This window comes from Anas platyrhynchos, chromosome 8, assembly GCF_047663525.1.
Source record: "Anas platyrhynchos isolate ZD024472 breed Pekin duck chromosome 8, IASCAAS_PekinDuck_T2T, whole genome shotgun sequence".
Classification (NCBI taxonomy): Eukaryota; Metazoa; Chordata; class Aves; order Anseriformes; family Anatidae; genus Anas; species Anas platyrhynchos.
In genome coordinates this window covers 33,713,397-33,730,950 of record NC_092594.1, presented here as the reverse complement: position 1 = coordinate 33,730,950, position 17,554 = coordinate 33,713,397, and the positions used below count along the sequence as shown (strand labels likewise).

The 17,554-nt window shown below is 40.9% G+C and overlaps 2 protein-coding genes across 3 annotated transcripts in view; one reads left to right on the top strand and one right to left on the bottom strand.

Moving 5' to 3' along the window:
* Nucleotides 1-12: 12 nt before the first annotated feature.
* Nucleotides 13-9,905, bottom strand: CPT2 (carnitine palmitoyltransferase 2). Of its 2 annotated transcripts, XM_027462925.3 has the most exons (5): nucleotides 9,697-9,905; nucleotides 8,889-8,969; nucleotides 8,668-8,774; nucleotides 3,341-4,645; nucleotides 13-1,905 (listed from the first exon to the last, which is right to left on the bottom strand). In XM_027462925.3, exons 1-5 carry the CDS (start codon nucleotides 9,807-9,809, stop codon nucleotides 1,574-1,576), a joined length of 1,938 nt encoding a protein of 645 aa, XP_027318726.1. In that variant the 5' UTR covers nucleotides 9,810-9,905; the 3' UTR covers nucleotides 13-1,573. The 2 variants fall into 2 exon arrangements, with proteins under 2 accessions (XP_027318726.1, XP_027318724.1); XM_027462923.3 differs by lacking the exon at nucleotides 8,668-8,774 and having other exon boundaries at nucleotides 9,697-9,839.
* A 1,280-nt stretch (nucleotides 9,906-11,185) lies between these two features.
* SLC1A7 (solute carrier family 1 member 7) overlaps nucleotides 11,186-17,554 on the top strand; it is a 47,577-nt gene continuing 41,208 nt past the window's right edge. The window contains exons 1-2 of the mRNA XM_005027236.6: nucleotides 11,186-11,381; nucleotides 12,451-12,530. Of these exons, the coding sequence (XP_005027293.1) occupies nucleotides 11,241-11,381; nucleotides 12,451-12,530 (221 nt within the window). The 5' untranslated portion in view covers nucleotides 11,186-11,240. The remainder of the gene's footprint in view (nucleotides 11,382-12,450; nucleotides 12,531-17,554) is intronic.

Here is a 17,554-nt window from a genome sequence, read left to right as displayed (position 1 = left end):
TGGTACTAACTGTTCAAGCAAAAAGCTAGATCTTTATTTGAACTGGCAGCTCTTAAAGACAATGAAGTGAATTTACTGAGAATACTGAGTTTGACTTACACTGACGCTTATGCCTAGCTGTCACACCTTCTGAAAATCAAATTATCTTTCTGTAGATCAACTTTACTCATTTCAAATTGCAGACAGACTTTCTACTTCTGGAAAGTGCTCTCGCTATCTTGCTAATAGTTCTCATGTTCAAAAAAACACCAACTTCCTCTAAGAAACTTCATTCAAAGACTTTTGCTCTGATTAAATTAGTTCCTTCACCCCCCAAAATGATCACCTTCCCTTCTTCATATAAATTGCAAGGATAATCATGGTAAGTCTGAGTTACGAGCACTGTGAGGAACCTGTCTGTGCCAGTTTGATCTTGAATTCATGGTGTGACTACTTTATAGCGGTATGTTATGCTCAAGCTTTCCTTGAACCCTTCAGCATGTTTGGCGAAGCCTTAGTCTTCAGAATTTCTACAACAAACCCTGATGCATTAAAGATGCATCTCTAAGCACTAAAACTCTGATATTTGGTACAATAAATGACATCAAGAATTGCAGCCAAAGGCAAGTACAAAAGTAAGGAAAAAAATGAGAAAAATATTCTGTTAAGGTCACTACAGCAGGAGGAATATTGGAAAGAGAATTCCAATGATAAAGTTCAGTGACTTTTTGAAGGCACAGGAGCACGTGTACACAGCAGAACAAAAGCAGCAGATTATTGGACAAACTTCACATATGGAAGGTGAAAGACAACACTGCAGCAGGCTTTGAAAAGTATTCTTTCTAACTTTTACAAGAAACATGAGATACTGATAGACTACCCACACTGTATAATTTTGATACCAGTAATAAAATAACTTTGTGGTTATTATTATATAGCTTTATTGCATCACAATTGTCTTTTCGTCAATTTAACAGCACAGTTGGTGACTGCAGGTTAGTTAAAGCCTTGTACTTCATTTTTTGTTTCTCAAAAAGCTGTTATATTGGAAAGGCTTCAAACCATTGAGGTACAATCAGTTCTGATGTTGATTCAAGTTTAAAGAGAAAAGTAGGTGTGACAAGTTAGTAAGCAAGCTTACTGCAAGAGTGCAAACATAATCACTCTTTCATATTTAAAACTATTGCATATATTATTTTAAAACCCAACAGTTTAAGGGTGGTTTCACAGTGCTGCTGTCTGCCTGAACACTCATAGAACAAAGATGTTAGAGGTCACAAATTTGGTAACGATGCTTTTTATTTTAAATGTATTTTAAGAGCATGTGGATCTGTTTTAACAGTTCTGTTACTTCATTTTTCAACATCATGAATGCTTGTATTTCCTGAAATAATGCATTCAAGGTCTGCACTTGATTTCTTTAAAATAGATAAAAATTTCAGATTGAATCTACACAGTATTCAAATTCAAGGAAGCTAATTGAAGCCAACTTAGCTCATCAGTTTCAGCCACGTTGAACACTGATTAGTAGGTACTGCCAATTAGACAAGGTCTGTATTCTCCATCACAACTGTAAGTCTTCCACCCCTTTTGTCTAACTACCTACCTTCTTGCCCTTTAAAACACTGAAGATATTTTCCAGTGACTTGTGTATGCACTGAAGGAATTCTTTACCATTCCTAGTTGGGTAAGATGAAACATTGCAACCTATCCAATCATCATGTACTTGATATCCTACTCCATAGCCATCAGGCACCACTGGGCCAAATCCTCCTAACTGCACAGCTGGGCTAACTAATGTGCTTGTAGAAATGATGTTGTAATTAAGTCGAGCATAGGCTTGGTCTTGATAGAAATCAGGCAATGCAATACCTTTGGACTGGGCTAAATAGCGCAACCCAAAGAGATGTCGGTCAAATCCCTGACCTGTTAAAATAAAATAATGAGTATTAGAGATATGACTAATTTTTGTAGGAAGTAAACTCACTTTTTAGATAACACCTTACTTTTAAGCCACAAAAGAAGAGGTCTGAAGAACTAAGGGTTTTTTTGTATTAGCAAGAAACACTTTTCAGAACCTAGAAATTTTTCTGCACTTTTAATGCACCTGTGCTGAGGAATGAGGGCTTGCTGTTGTACTGCTAGCCTCAGCCAGGAATCATGATAGTAAATAAAGCAACGTTAACAGACAATTTTAATAATGCATCACATTCTTTATCTGAACATTTCCTTTTTTTTTCAAAAGAGAAAGGCTTTCCTAAAATTTGTGAATCTAAAGAAGATCTTGCATCAACAGGAGGCACATTTTAGACTCTGTGGGGTAATGTTCAATAAAGTCTCACTGACTTCACTGAAACAGTACAGCAAGTTATGCTTCTGGGAAGGTCGATTCGAAATAAAGCATTTAGAAAAATACCAGGAGTAGCACAGCCAAAGAATCATTTTGCTTTGGAAGTTGTTAAAGCCTTTATACCCCTGCAGGGATTAGGCAGCAACTCTTCAGTCATAAAGCCAAAGTTCTTAGTTGCCTTGGAGAGTATAGCATATACTAAGTATTAGTGCTTCAAACAGTCCAGCTGCTTTAAGGACAAAACTACAGTAAGAAAGAAATCTAGACATGTTAACAGGGAACTAGGAGCACAGAGGCATCTCCACCTTCTCTGGTGAGGCCGCACCTCGAGTACTGTGTTCAGTTTTGGGCCCCTCGCTACAAGAAGGACATCGAGGTGCTTGAGCGGGTCCAAAGAAGGGCGACGAAGCTGGTGAGGGGCCTGGAGAACAAGTCCTATGAGGAGCGGCTGAAGGAGCTGGGCTTGTTCAGCCTAGAGAAGAGGAGGCTCAGGGGTGACCTTATCGCTCTGTATAAGTACATTAAAGGAGGCTGTAGAGAGGTGGGGGTTGGCCTGTTCTCCCATGTGCCTGGTGACAGGACGAGGGGGAATGGGCTAAAGTTATGCCAGGGGAGTTTTAGGTTAGATGTTAGGAAGAATTTCTTTACTGAAAGGGTTGTGAGGCATTGGAACAGGCTGCCCAGGGGGGTGGTGGAGTCACCATCCCTGGAAGTCTTCAAAAGACGTTTAGATGTAGAGCTTAGGGATATGGTTTAGTGGGGACTGTTAGTGTTAGGTTAGAGGTTGGACTCGATGATCTTGAGGTCTCTTCCAACCTAGAAATTCTGTAATTCTAATCAAGAAATGAGGGTCATGGAACACATTTTAAACTGCAGCTTTCTGTCACAGTTAAGTTTGCATTAACATCAGACCTACATCGAAATTTAATTATTTACTTGTGAAGTAAAACTTTGATAGCAACTTCAACAAACATTTTAGTGCAAAAAGAAAAGTGATGCATTCCTACTCACCCATAGCAGCTTCTTTTGTCAAACGGCCATGGTATTTGGAGCACTCCACAATCAACTTCTGAAGCTCTTCTGTGCTATGTTTTGACAGTTCCCTGACAAAAGCCTCCGAACATTTCTTTGTATGAATAGAGGCAGGACGGATAGTTTCTGTGCGACCATGTTTGAAAGCTGCAGTACTACAAGATTCATACGTAGCAACCGTCTGATTGTATTGTCGAAGGAAAGCCATCTGGAAGGCAAGCTGAACCACAGCATCTGGGCTCACCTTCTTCTGTTTTAGAAGTTCCTTGCCCCCTTCATGGAACTGAATCATATCAATAGACAGTGATTCTACACTGGCATCAAACTTCTGCTTTGCTTTGGTAATTCCTGCTTTTAAGGCATCATTCAGCTTAAAGTCAAGTTTTTGCACTGCTCTGGAAGAGTCTACGGAAGCAGGCTGCGACTGAGGGCTGACAGCTGGTACTTTGGTACTGTCTTTAAAGACTTCGTTCTGGAATCTGAGCACAGCCACACCATCACCCCAGGAATGTTCAAAATTAATTCCTGCAGTGCCATCTTTAGCTATGATAAGATTAAAGGATTTGTCATACCAGCGGTTAGCACCATCTCCATGCAACATAGTATGGGACAAGTGCACAAAGTCTTTAATGGGAAAATCATCTAAACTTAGACAAAACAGAGCAGTGTCTACTTTTTGAAGAGCTTCCTCATTGCCGCTATCCAGTAGATTCTTTCTCAGCAATGCCCAAGTATCTCGGTTTTCACTGGTGAGGTAGCCAAGTGGGAAGTCCGGGGCTGGACTGTTGTCACTGAGGATGTATTTCAAGTGTGCTTGTATTTCTGAAGGTTTCACCATATTTCCATCTCTATCAATAACATCAAATACATAAAAATTCCCTTTTCTCATTACCAGCAAGTGTTTTGCCTTTTCATCTGTCAAAAGCTCATCTCTGTTGAGTTTAGGCAACCGTGTAGAATTGAAAAGCCTGAAGTACTGAGACATATCTAGGGGGTATGCATTGACCATGTAGGCACCAAACCAAGAAAGTGAGGAAGGCACAAATCGGATAATTTTCTTAAAGATCTCAGTGTCACTTTTTTCTGGATTGAGATGAAAAACCTCAGGTTCAAGATAACCAGCCCTGAAGGTCTTCATAAAACGTACAGCAGAAACAGTCATATTCGTAGCTCGTATGAGTTGATCATTATACTCAGATTTTGGGTCAGGATTAAAAGACATAAATGCATTAAAATTCAAAACAACAGGGTCACGTGACTTTAGGTACATATCAAACCAGGGACCTGGAAACAAGAGAATTGAGAAACAGGTCAGAACATAAAAGCAGTGTACTGAATCAGACCAGAGGTTCATGTAATCAATATCCCGCCTCAAACAGTAATCGTTAATACCTATCAAAGTGCAAATAAACTAGAAAAAAATGCAGTAATTCCCTCAAGGACTCTCCCAATCTCCAATTACTAAGAGAGGTACTGCTGGCTAATTGTAAAAATACTGTATTTGGAGCAATCCATATGAAGATTCTCAGTGTCACCAGCACTGAGGGAAAATTTCCATGTTTTCTGTATATCTCAGTGATAAACCATAACTCTTGTGGTATGCAATGCAGCTCCCTGGCACTGATTTCATTGAACACCTCACATTTAGACTACAACACACCTTTAAGTACACTTAAACTACAAATTTATTCAATTCTCTATCACTGAGGGCATGCTTCTCTTTATAATCTTATCTTGAGCATAGAGAAGCCTTGCAGAGAGATCTTGACGAATTAGTGAACTGTGCAACCACCAAAAATATCAAGTTTAACAAGAGCAAGTGCTGGATTCTGCACCTGGGAAGGGGCAACTCTGGATATACATACAGACTGGGAGACAAGAGGCTGAGGAACAGCCCCACAGAAGTGGATCTGGGGATTTTGGTCAACGGCAAGCTGAATATGAGCCAACAGTGTGCCCTGGCTGCCAAAAGGCCAGGCGTGTCTTAGGGTGCATCAGGCACACCACTGCCAGCTGGTCAACAGAAGGGGCTGTACCGCTCTGCTCTACACTGGTGCAGCCTCACCTTGAGTACTGTGTGCAGTTTTGGGTGCCACAGTATAAAAAGGGCATAAAACTATTAGAGAGCATCCAAAGGAAAGCTACAAAGATGGTGAAGGGTCTGGAGGGGAAGACATTGAGTAGCGGCTGAGGTCCCTTGGTTTGTTCAGCAGAGCAGGCTGAAGGGAGGCCTCATGGTGGCCTGTAGCTCCCTCATGAGGGAGCTCTGCTCTCTGGGGAGAGCGACAGGACCCAAGGGAATGGCATGGAGCTGGGATAGGGGAGGGTCAGGCTCGGTTTCAGGAAAAGGTTCTTGACCAAGAGGGTGGTCGGGTACTGGGACATGTTCCCCAGGGCAGTGGTCACAGCACCAAGCCTGACAAAGTTCAAGAAGCATTTGGACAATGCTCTCAGACATAGGGTCTGTTTTTTGGGTGGTCCTGTGTGGAATCAGAAGTTAGACTTGATGATCCTTGTGGGTCCCTTCCAACTCAGGATATTCTGTGATTCTGCAATTATTTCTGAGGCAGAGTTTCCCTTATTGTTTGTCCTCATTCCTACTCCTCTCTTCCTGGCAGCATTCCTCCATCCACATTTGCTGTCACGTATTTTCACCTTTTTCCTCCTCCTATCCACTAAAGCAATCAGCACTGAACAGCACTCTTGATATTGATGCATTACAATTGGGTTCTTAAGCTGGCAATATGATGAGGTTCAGCCTGGAAAAGAGGAGGCTGAGGGGAGACCTCATCGTGACCTACAGCTTCCTCACGAGGGGCAGTGGAGGGGAAGGCACTGATCTATTCTCTTTAGTGACCAGTGATAGGACGCCTGGGAATGGTGTCAAGCTGCAGCTGGGGAGGTTTAGGCTAGACATCAGGAAGAGGTTCTTCACCAAGAGGGCTGTTGGGCACTGGAACAGGCTCCCCGGGGAAGCAGTCACTGCACCAAGCTTGTCACAGTTTAAGAAGCGTTTGGACTGTGCTCTTAGTCACATGGTCTGAATTTTTGGGTAGACCTGTGTGGTGCCAGGAGATGGACTTGATGATCCTTATGGGTCCCTTCCAACTCAGGATATTCTAGGTTAGAAGGGACCTCAAGGTTATTATTCCAGACTGAGAACAGACTTCAGAAAGAAGAATAACATCTGACACCTACAGGTTTTTTACAGTCTCATTTCATCACATAGTATGTCAGCATAGCAAGAAGCACGAATGTGACACAAACGTTTTGTCTGTGCTGTAATGAAGGGAGGCCATCATAGCTCTAAAATGCAATCACACCTCCACATATGCTTATGAGTAAAACAAAAATCCAGGAGGCATAGCCATAGGCAGCAAAAGATTGTTTTGTGTTTGTTTTTTTCTTCTTAAGTAGCATCTATTTCATCATTGTTAACAACACTGAACTCGTTAAGTTTTGGTATTACAAGTTGTATGGAAGCAGACACCAGAAACAAGTGGACACCAAGTTCATCTCAAGGCAGCTGACGAATGAAAGATTATTACTTCAAGCCTGGATCATTCCCAAGTATAAATTTCTAGCTGAGTTCTAAGAAGGCCAACAGGTAACTCATGGATCTGTCATAATTTTAATTCTAGATGAGTGTAACTGGCACTCATTATGATTTTAAAAACACATTCCACATCATTATGTAGCCTTTTAAACTTGGACTTGAAAGTCCAGCATGGATGCAACTATACATATTTTCAGAAAACAATTTAAAGTAGAACAGGTCTTCTATGAGGCCTAAAAATAATAACTAAACACAGAGGAAAACGAACACCCTGTATTTCATTGACACAAAGCAGAAGCATGCTGGTTAGCCTAGACAAACACCATACAGTCAGCACCAGTTAAAACCCAGATACTGTACAAAGTGAATAGAACGCATAAACTAATAAATTGACTAGCAGCTTATGTGAAATAATCTGGTATTCTCTACAGAGTTTGTGGTAGCTGTGCAACTTGTTAAGCTAACACCCTTATGGGCACTCTCAATAAACAGTGAGGGCAGAATTGCATTCGCTAGACAACATGTAAGCTTCAACTTCCTTAAGTAATTGAGTATTTCCACCTCTGTTGCTATCCATCCAATAATTTCATAAGAAGGCACTTGTATTTGGATGCCAGTGGAAGCAACAAGGAAGAAGAACAACCTAAAAACTCCATGCATACTCTCCCTCTCTTAATTTGTTTCCCTTATTCTCATCTTCCTCTTTCTGTATATCTCTTTTTCTTTTGCTCTTTAAAAAAGTATTTTATTTTTTTTTGGGGGGGGTTGTTTCAAGTCCAGAGCACTGATTATTTCTGCCTTCCAAACCTTAGTCATATTTTCTGAACTCCCTCAAGGTTCAGTTTTATTGCTAAGTAACTTGGAATTATTTGGAAATGATTGCTTTACTTTCCTTAGGGGAGCTACTGGTTAAGCTCCTCTATTAACCTACAGTAAATAGATAGCAATTAATACAATACAAAATAAAAACCATAAACTCAAATTTACACAAAGCAACTCATGAAAAACTGATCTTTAATATCTATCCACCTCTTGTATCAGCATAATGAGAGAATTTTCCCAGGAAACTATCACTACAGAATACTCCTACAAAGTTGCCCATCCTACATTTTAAGATCTACCCTACGAAAGGATACCTAACTTTTTGCTGTGATCTATTTCCCATCTATTTCCCCTTTTATGATGGCAGTATAGAATGCAGAATGTTCCATTAGAAAAGACCAAAATAAAAATAAGACAGTATGTCACAGAGAAATCTTGTTTTCAGCGAAGCTGAATTATTTTTCAGAAAAATAATTTCATCTGCATAATTAACTTGAAATAAAATATTATCTTTCTGGTTGACCTCTTCCTTCCACAGTTGTTTTTTTTTTGTTTTAACTCCAATAGCATCACTGTTCTTTCCCATCCCTTTTGATTATATTTTACTAGTGACTTTGGTATTTTCTACTCTAAAAGGGTATTTTTGCTTTTCTAAAAGGGAAAAGTGTTTTGTGGGACTATAATTCTTGTTAAGTACTATATCCTGCAGAATTCTGGCATATTCAAGCTACATGAAGGACCTTCTTCATTCCACCAGAGACTCAGAATTTGCTCAAATATTGTCACAGGTAGAATACACCAGGTGTTATTCCAAGTTTATGGAACAGAGAACTTAAGCTTCAGCCTGTTTTATTTGCAGCATTATGACCTACGTATTATCAAGTACAATGATCTAAGGGCTCCTTCAATATCCAGTTGGTCAACATACCTGTGATGTAACTAGTATGCTTGTTCTGTTTGTCTTGAGCAACTAATTGCTCATGCAGCTCTCTTCCAATCCCCTTTTCAAACTGATGAGCAAGTTCTTCAGTTTTCCTACAGCAATCAATAAAAGATTTGAAATTCTGTCATAATTTATATTTTTGATATGAAACCGTGGCTTTGAAGCAACAAATGGTAATGCAGTATGTGTATCTTGTTTGTCCGTACCTGAACTGGTCATCGTTTAAAAGAGGTTTCTGTGCATTCAGGTATCTCTTAATTGTATCTTCTAGCTTGGGAACCGGCAGTCTGAAGGAAGGGGAACAAAAAGAGACACACACTTCATGAGCAACAGCACCGATTAAGACTCAGTTTCTTACACTGTAGTCTTTTCCATCTTCTTTCTTCCTTATCCTCCATACTATCTAAATAGTTTAAAAATTTCTTAAGTAAGAGGAAGAAAGGGAATATAAGCACATACATCCTCACAGCATAAGCTGCTTGTGAGAAGGACAACAAGGAAAACAAGGTAAAAAAAAAAAAAAACTTGACTGTCCTGTTATAAAGTTATTGCAGTGAAGGGTGTTAGTACCTCGTAAGCAGCACAGGGTCACAAGGTGCACCAAGGGGAAGCCTCTGTTCAGGAGCACGGTGCAGCTCGGTGGCCACCTCCTGTACCGGACTACCACTCGCTGCTGGGTGCTGAACATTTCCTTACAGATTTCCTACTCGGTACCTTTCTAAGCCTCCTCTAACTATAAAGTAACTCCATTACACGTACACGAGTTACTTTCCAATCTCAACTTTCGACAGTGGCTTGACGGTTGTATCTGTGCTTTAAAGAACAAAACCATCCTTCTCCACGGAGTTTCAGGAAGAGAACACAGAACACCAGAGCCAGCCAGAGCAAGCCGCCTTCCTTTCGTGCCCTTTCCTTCCCCTTCCCTCCCGTGCCCTCTCCTCCCAGCAGACACCCCAGGGCTGCGGCCCTGCGGCGCCCGACCTCTGCCCGCGTCCCCGCCGAGCCCGGCGGTACCTGGGCAGGCTCTTCTGGTAGTGCATGGTGGGCACGATGCTGCGGTGCAGGTACTCGGCAGCGCCCGCGCTGCTGTAGCCCCGCCGCAGCAGCAGCAGCTGCCGCGCCGCCATGACGCCCGCCTCGCCCGCCCCAGCCCCACTCTGCGGCCCAGCGGCGGCGGCGCCTCCACAGCTCCGGCCCCAACGGCTCCGCCCCCGCAGCTCCGCCCCGGCCGAGGAGCTCCCGGCCCGCCCGCGGGGGGCAAATGGCGGCCGGGGCGCCTGAGGGAGGGAGGGGGTCTTGCCACGTTCCTCCGTTGGGGAAGCGTGCTGTCACGGTAACAAAATCACCTCAGTTTTAGGAAGTGCCTGCACTGAGCTTGCAGTGTCAGTTCAGTGCTTTCTTACCACATGTATTAATAAAAAATTATGGGATTCTCCTGACACTTATGATCACCTAATCTGATCACATACTATGTGATTCTCCTGACAGCAGCACTCTTGTCATATTGATCCTACAGTATTCAGATCCTGCTTGCAGACCGTGGTCTGGTCTCATGAGTTTTTGACTCACACATGAGCATGTAGCTACAAGTACTGCATTGCGATCTAAAATAAAACAGTAAATACCCACATTTGTTCTCCTGTATGGAATATTTTCCATAAAAACACTGAATAATCTTAGGATAACCCACACACTACAGTAGAGTTTCAGTAAGTGCAGCATGGTAAATGGTTACAGTAGTGTAATTATATCAGATACTAGCATAAAAATCAGTGTTGGGCTGAATGCAGACATGACAAAGGAAAGGAAAGCAATCCCTGTGGCTTAGTCTGGTAATCCTCTGAAAGTAAATTGGCCCTACTCTAATCAACATAGTGGCAGGAGAAAAAGTGAAATCATTTTGCTTCCAAGATAATAAATGCCAAATGCCAGAAGGTCTCTTTTCGTGTTTCAGTATATCAGTCTTTTCTGATCAATACGTGGCTCTTAGGCTACACATTCAGTCTTTTCTTGGTCTCAAAAACAAAATATCCAAGCCTGCTTTAGTTAACGAAGTTCAGTTTTACCTGGTTTGCCCTGTTGTGATAGTCCAGTTCACAATGTTACCTGCTCTGTCCTGCACAGGAAAATGGTGCAGTAACATTACCTGTATGCATTTGTATGCATGAATTACATTGATCCCCAAATCCCAAACCAGGAAGACCACATAATGTACTCAAACACAGCGTTCCTTCCAAGAGCATTGCTTTGTTTTGAACCAGTCTTGTTTTAGAAATACTACTGCATTCTGTTCTAATTTTCCAGAGCCCCCTAATCTTCTTCCAGGCTCTTAATGATGTAGTCGATAATAGGATTATTGGTATTAATTTGGAACAATAATGCCAGCTGTTTGCTTGGTGGCGATTGGCAGAGGGGTGACCTTGCAGGTCAGCTAAGCAGAACTGGAAATGCTTTGATCTGATCTATACAGAGCTAGGTCTGTCCACTCCTACAAGAGGAGTGAGTGAATTCTCTCTCCGTGGGATGCTGATTCTTCTCCAAATTGCACGGAGGACAGCATGGCAGTGGCTTTTGATGCAATCCTCGCTCGGGTCAAGGATGTTTGTAAAAGAAATGGTTTACTCATTCTCTCAGTGCTGTCGGTCACCGTGGGCTGTCTTCTCGGATTCTTCCTTAGGACGAGACGTCTCTCCCAGCAGGTATGTGTGGCATGGCTGAGTGTATCACTGCAGAGAAAATATCGTACTTAAGTAACAAAAGACATAGCAACTGAGGAACTTCAGGATGGACTTTCTGAGATAAAAAGCATGTATGTGTATTTGTTAAATTTGTTAAATTTGTTTTATTTGTTGATCTACACACTGCTCTTTGGGTCTTTTCACACATTCTCAAACGTGTATTGCAAAGTGTTCTGGTCTTTAAGATAGCTAGTAAATATGACATAACTACATTGCAATGTTGTGAGAATAGATAAAAAATTGAATGAATGTTAAAACAGTATCGTATGTTTGTTGGATTTTATATTACCTTGGAACATGTATGTCTAAAGAAAACATTGTCAATAATTTTCACCATCAGATGTATGGCGGTACAAGTGTTTATAGTATAACAATAGTATTTTATATTAATAAATTTAAGATCTCCCATCATTAACAGACCATGTTATTGGAATCACTTGGGGATTTCTCCTCCTGTGTACTTAAACTAAGCTTTTTTATTTTGTGACTACTCATTTCTTACTACTGTATTGGTCTATCAGTGTACACAGGGCAACATACATTGCTGAATGCATTGTTTGAGCATACAATATAAAAAATGTATAATATAAAAAGTTAAAAATTATGGCACTTAGTAAACACAAGAGCTAAAATAATTCTATGTTCTGCTACCCCTATCTGTAGTCTGAAGACTTTTTGTTTCCAAGCAGTAGTTTCATACATATCTAGCAAAACACAAAATGCAGAATGAAGATATTTTTCAAGGCAACCTATTAATAGTAGTCCCTAGGAGGTGGCCTATTTCATTTTTGTCATCTTTTACAAAGGAATGAAAAATCCTGCGTGTTTTGTTAAATTACAACACAATATGTAATTGAATGAATTTTAAAATGATCTCTTAAAGCCTATAACCTTTGCTACCTTATATACTAAAGCTTGAGATTTTACCAGTGTTACCTGATTGTACCACTTGACTCACAGCTCTAGCAGGTCTCATGAAGGCAGATAGTCTTTATCTCAAAACAATAAGCATCTCTCCATGTATTTCTAGGAAATTAGTTATTTCCAGTTTCCCGGTGAGTTACTGATGAGGATGCTGAAAATGCTGATCCTCCCCCTGGTTGTCTCAAGGTAAGTGAAGACAGTGATCGTTCCAATAACTTTTAAAGTTTCCTAAATAAGAAATAGGATAGCACTACTTTGGTTTTGACTGAATAAATATTGAAGTGCTGGGAGCATTACCTACTGCTGTAGATTCATATTGAAAGTAGAGCTATGAACATCTTTAATCAATAGGAAAGTTTCTGCAGTACCTCATACAGGTTTTATTTGCTCAAAGACTAGTTGTTTTTTTAATTGATGTTTTCTTCCTTCCACCTAATGGGAGGACTTTTCCCTTCAAGAGAACTAGAAGTTAAATGAATAAATAACCCACCATATCAAAAAGCCTACCTTAAATCTAAATATTTTAAATAATACACCATGCAAATGTGGATGAAAAATACACCATGCAAATGTGGATGAAAAATCACAGAATCATACAATCATAAGATATTCTAAATTGGAAGGGACCCACAAGGATTATCAACTCTGACTTCTGGTTCCATGCGGGATCACCCAAAAATCAGACCCAATGTCTGAGAACAGTGTCCAAACGCTTCTTGAACTCTGTCAGGCTCGGTGCTGTGACCACTGCCCTGGGCAGCCTGTCCCAGTGCCCGACCACCCTCTAGGTCAAGAACCTTTCCCTAACCCCCAGCCTGACCCTCCCCTGTCCCAGCTCCATGCTGTTCCCTCAGGTCCTGTCGCTGTCCCCAGAGAGCAGAGCTCAGCGCCTGCCCCTCCGCTCCCTCGTGAGGGAGCTGCAGGCCGCCATGAGGCCTCCCCTCAGCCTGCTCTGCTGGGGGCTGAACAAACCCAGTGACTTCAGTTGCAAATCATACACCTTGTCCTATAGGACCTTCACCGTCTTTGAAGTCCTCGTTTGGATGCTCTCTTATAGTTTTATGTGTTTTATACTGTGGAGCCTAAATGAGCACCCAGTGCTCAAGGTGAGGCCGCACCAGCACAGAGCAGAGCAGGACAGTCCCTTCCCTCAGCCAGCTGGCAGTGCTGTGCCAGATGCACCCCAGGGTGCAGTTGGTCCTTTTGGCTGCCAGTTAATAAAAGTACAGTTAATTTATAATCCTCTGTAGTTCTTTTGGAGATTTGCTGCAGTATGATAAATATTGAAAAAAAAAAAAAAAATGTGTCCAGTGAATTACTAATGTACGCATGGTTTCAGCTGGAAGTGAAAGTGATTTCCTAGTACGTTAAAGGCAGAACCTTAAATAATGCAATTTTGTCAGTGGCAGAATTAATGATCTAGATCCTGATGCTCAGGGATGGTGCATGGTAGCTGTCTTTGCAGCGGGTTGGCCTAATTTAGGACAACAGTTACTCTCCTGTAATTTTTTCTGTCTTACAACTGACTACAATAACAACCAAATACCAGTTAGACGGACAAAAACCTTCTCAGCCCAGTGCTGAGAGAAGAGATAAGGCGTGATGGAGAGTAGCAAAGCTAACTTTATCTTAACAGATCTGAGAAAAAAAAAAATTGTAGTATTTGGTGCGTTTACTTGAAGCCTCAGCTTCTTTCTGGAACCCAATAGGTATGCCAAAAACTCATCTTTCATTTTAAGAGAAAGATAAGTTTCTAGACTTCAGGTCACTGAGAGTTACTGAAAATAAACACAATCCAGTGCTAATTTTATTTTTAAATCCCATCTTGGCATCTAACTTCCCATGTTTTTTGTACAGAATGAAGCAGATTCATGGTGCTTGCATGTCTGGCACTCCTAATGTGACCATAGATTCATACCTGGTTGTGTCCTACACAGCTAGAAAACATCAAGACAAAATAAAGGATTTTTTAGAGAGGTAGAAGGAGAGTTTTCCAAGGAAAACATAATGTCACATGAGCAAGTGATCTACTGAGGACAGAAAAGGGTTGGAGTAAAGTCACATACCTTCCCTAAAATGTATAGTCTTTTAGATACCCTTGTGGTTTTTTGTTTGTTTGTTTGTTTGTTTTGAGATTCTAGGAGTCAAAGCAGCACAGTGGAAAAAGCTGCTCTGACACAGCCTTTGATAGTTGTAAGTTATTTACAGGTGTATCAGCAAGGAATCTCTGAGCTGTACTGTTAGAATTGATTAACTAGTCTGAGGAAGGAAGAGAACTTAACAGGTTGTCAAAGGGATCTCGGTGCCGTATTACATCCTTTAGCCAGGAGATGGCTCTGTCTAGAAGAGTCAGGAACCACGAGTTGTTACCGGGGTGTTTGCAGTCACTCCGGTGCACTAAGATCTTGTATATACAGGAGGCCATCCGAGGCTTTTTCTAATACTGTTGCCTACCCAGAAAATCTCTGCTTTCTTTCAGCGTAGTTAATGATAAGCTCCTTTTCTTTTTTTTTTACACCACTTGTATCCTCCACCGGCAGGTAGTGCTTTCAGGACAAACTGATTGTCCAAGACACCCGTGCATCACTTTGGTTTCTCAGGTTCTGAGAGCTTGAAATACTCAAATCTAATGTCAACGTTTTTGTGCTCTGCACTAAGCAAAAACACATCTAAATAACTAATTTGACGAGGAATTTTAACAAATTTAAAGCCCATTCCTCTAAGTATGTTGTGTCTGATACAAGCAATTGTATGCTAATAAAAATTTACATTTATTTGAAGGTTCATTTGGGGATAGTAATAAATATTTGATACTTCTGGGGGGTTGCTGGCTGAATTAAATACGGTATGCTAAATATAGAACTGTCTGTCTTTAAGGGGATTCCTGTCCATAATGCCATCAGTTCTGGTAATCCCTTATCCTTCTGCTCAGATTCCTGAGTGGGTCATTGTTACTCATGCTGTTAAAGCCTGGTATTTAGTTAGGAAACTACTCCAGCATAGCACCCTTTTACCCATATTATTTTTTTTCAGTTCTCTGATTTGGGGAAAGCATTGGCCTTTTAACATCCCACTAATGAAAAATATTGCTCTTGCTGTTTTAATGGAATTCTGTTCTTGTTGAGCTCTACTGTGCCATACCAAATTTTGTCTATTGGGACTTGTTAGTTATATTTGAAGATCTGAAAACTGTAATAACTACATAAGAGGCTGTGTAGATCCACTGGGTGCACACAGATGTGAACTGGCTCAGCCTACGAGCCAAACCGGGCAGACCTGGGCCAGCTGCATGCCGGAAGTCTGTAGCCGCATTAGCATGGCTCTGCGCCCAAGCTTGTATGAGAAGGGCTGGCGCGGCTGTATGGCTTCCGGACCAGTCTTGGCAGCTCAAAGTGAAGACAGAGGAGTCCATGTCTGTCTGCAGTTGTCTGCGCAGACATACCCTAAATAACTTCAGAGTGATAGTATATTCTTTGGGAGTTTGGGGTTTAGTTAAAATACATTGTAAGACAGACCATTAGCTTGGGCGAATTGTTTCAGGCACTGCTTTGCTTGCTGTTAGTGTAAACGAGACTGATAATACACCACAGACAGGAGATTGTCTGTTTTATTACTGAAGCTTAAGAGTTTGCTTGGGATGAAAAATTTTACCCAAACACTCAGAGGCCACTACTGAACTTTGCAATCTGAAATTTCTACCATGAGTGTAAATCTGTGGCTGGTATGGGCAATACCATGCCTATTCAGAAAGGAGATACAAATCTCTAGAAGGACATGAAATGTCTTCTTTCTTATAATTAAATTTAAACCAAGTTGCCAGCCAAAATTCATTTACTCAATGATACTGGTTTTGCATGAATGACAGTATGTGCAGTGCTATTTCTTCTAATCCGTTCCTGGTCCTGAGAGATAATTTTTATATTATCCTGAAAAAACTCACATAGTTTAACTGAAGATTAAATGGGAAAGGATAGATAATGTAAACTTCTCATCAGTTTTCGCTTGGGTCTTTTCTACCACATATGAATGAAACTATCCCTTCCCGTCATTCTTTGCTAAATATCAGTCACTGTTCCTATGCTTATGCAGTTGCCAAAATGGAGCTTAATCAAGTGCAATCAAATTTAATTCTGTATTTTCTAGTGAGGTGTTGAGGAGTGGCTGCAAAATGCTGCCCACAGTTCACTGAGGAGCCTCAGGAGTTCACAGAGGAGTGCTCAGAACAGTGTTTTGTCATGTCCTCAGAGCACACATATTTTCTGGTATAATTAAATTGCAATTGGAAACACAGGGCTTTTTCTTCATATTATTCAACTCTGGAATCTTTCCTCTGTTTTACCTGTGTTACATTGCCTATAGAAAAATATCAGCACTTTGGAACAGGTCTTCCCAACAGAGGAGGGTAAATATTCTGTTGGGTTAGTATGGGAAAATATGTGGGATGCCTGAATGGTAACATAAAGTGTGTATAGCATCCCATTTCTGAATTACCTGTCATGTATCACTGTCATGGAAATAAAAACAGAAATACATTTCCCTCCAGTGAGAACAAGCTGTTAGCCCTCTCCTAGGATATGGCATCTGCTCTTTTATTGAGGTTGGTCTAGAGATGGGACTGTTAAGGAGATGACTCAAGGGGATAAATACATATACTTTTAGAGTGCAAAGCAGAACTACACTTGAATGAAAGTGAAAGGGGAGGATTACCCAAGGATATGAAGAACTGGACACACAGCAATCTCACTCAACACCATTAACTACTTTAAATTACCCATATCTCTATTATATTGCAGAACTGATCTCAGATTACCCCAACAGTTCTCCAAATGATGCTTAGAGATTGCCTGAGCTTGTAGAGGAAAAATGCATTCTACTTTCTTAGGAAACCTTCTTATGAATCTTTTCTCTGTGCCTCAGACATTTTTAGAGCTTTCACTACTTTATAAATTGTGACATTGTCAGTGTTGTTAGCTGTGTTTAGAAATATAGAATCTAGTGGTTGTACCTAATAGTTTTCTTGTGTTTTTTCTTATCTGTGTAACCTACAGTTACAAACTGTTTTTGGAGAAAAGCAACATGCTACAGAGTTATGCATGTCACAATGACAAAATTGAACCAACTCAGTACAAATTATTTAGGCAGCATCAGTAGGGATCTAACGATGTGCAACAGACATCTATGGTCACAGGGTAAATGACTGTGGAAAGCAC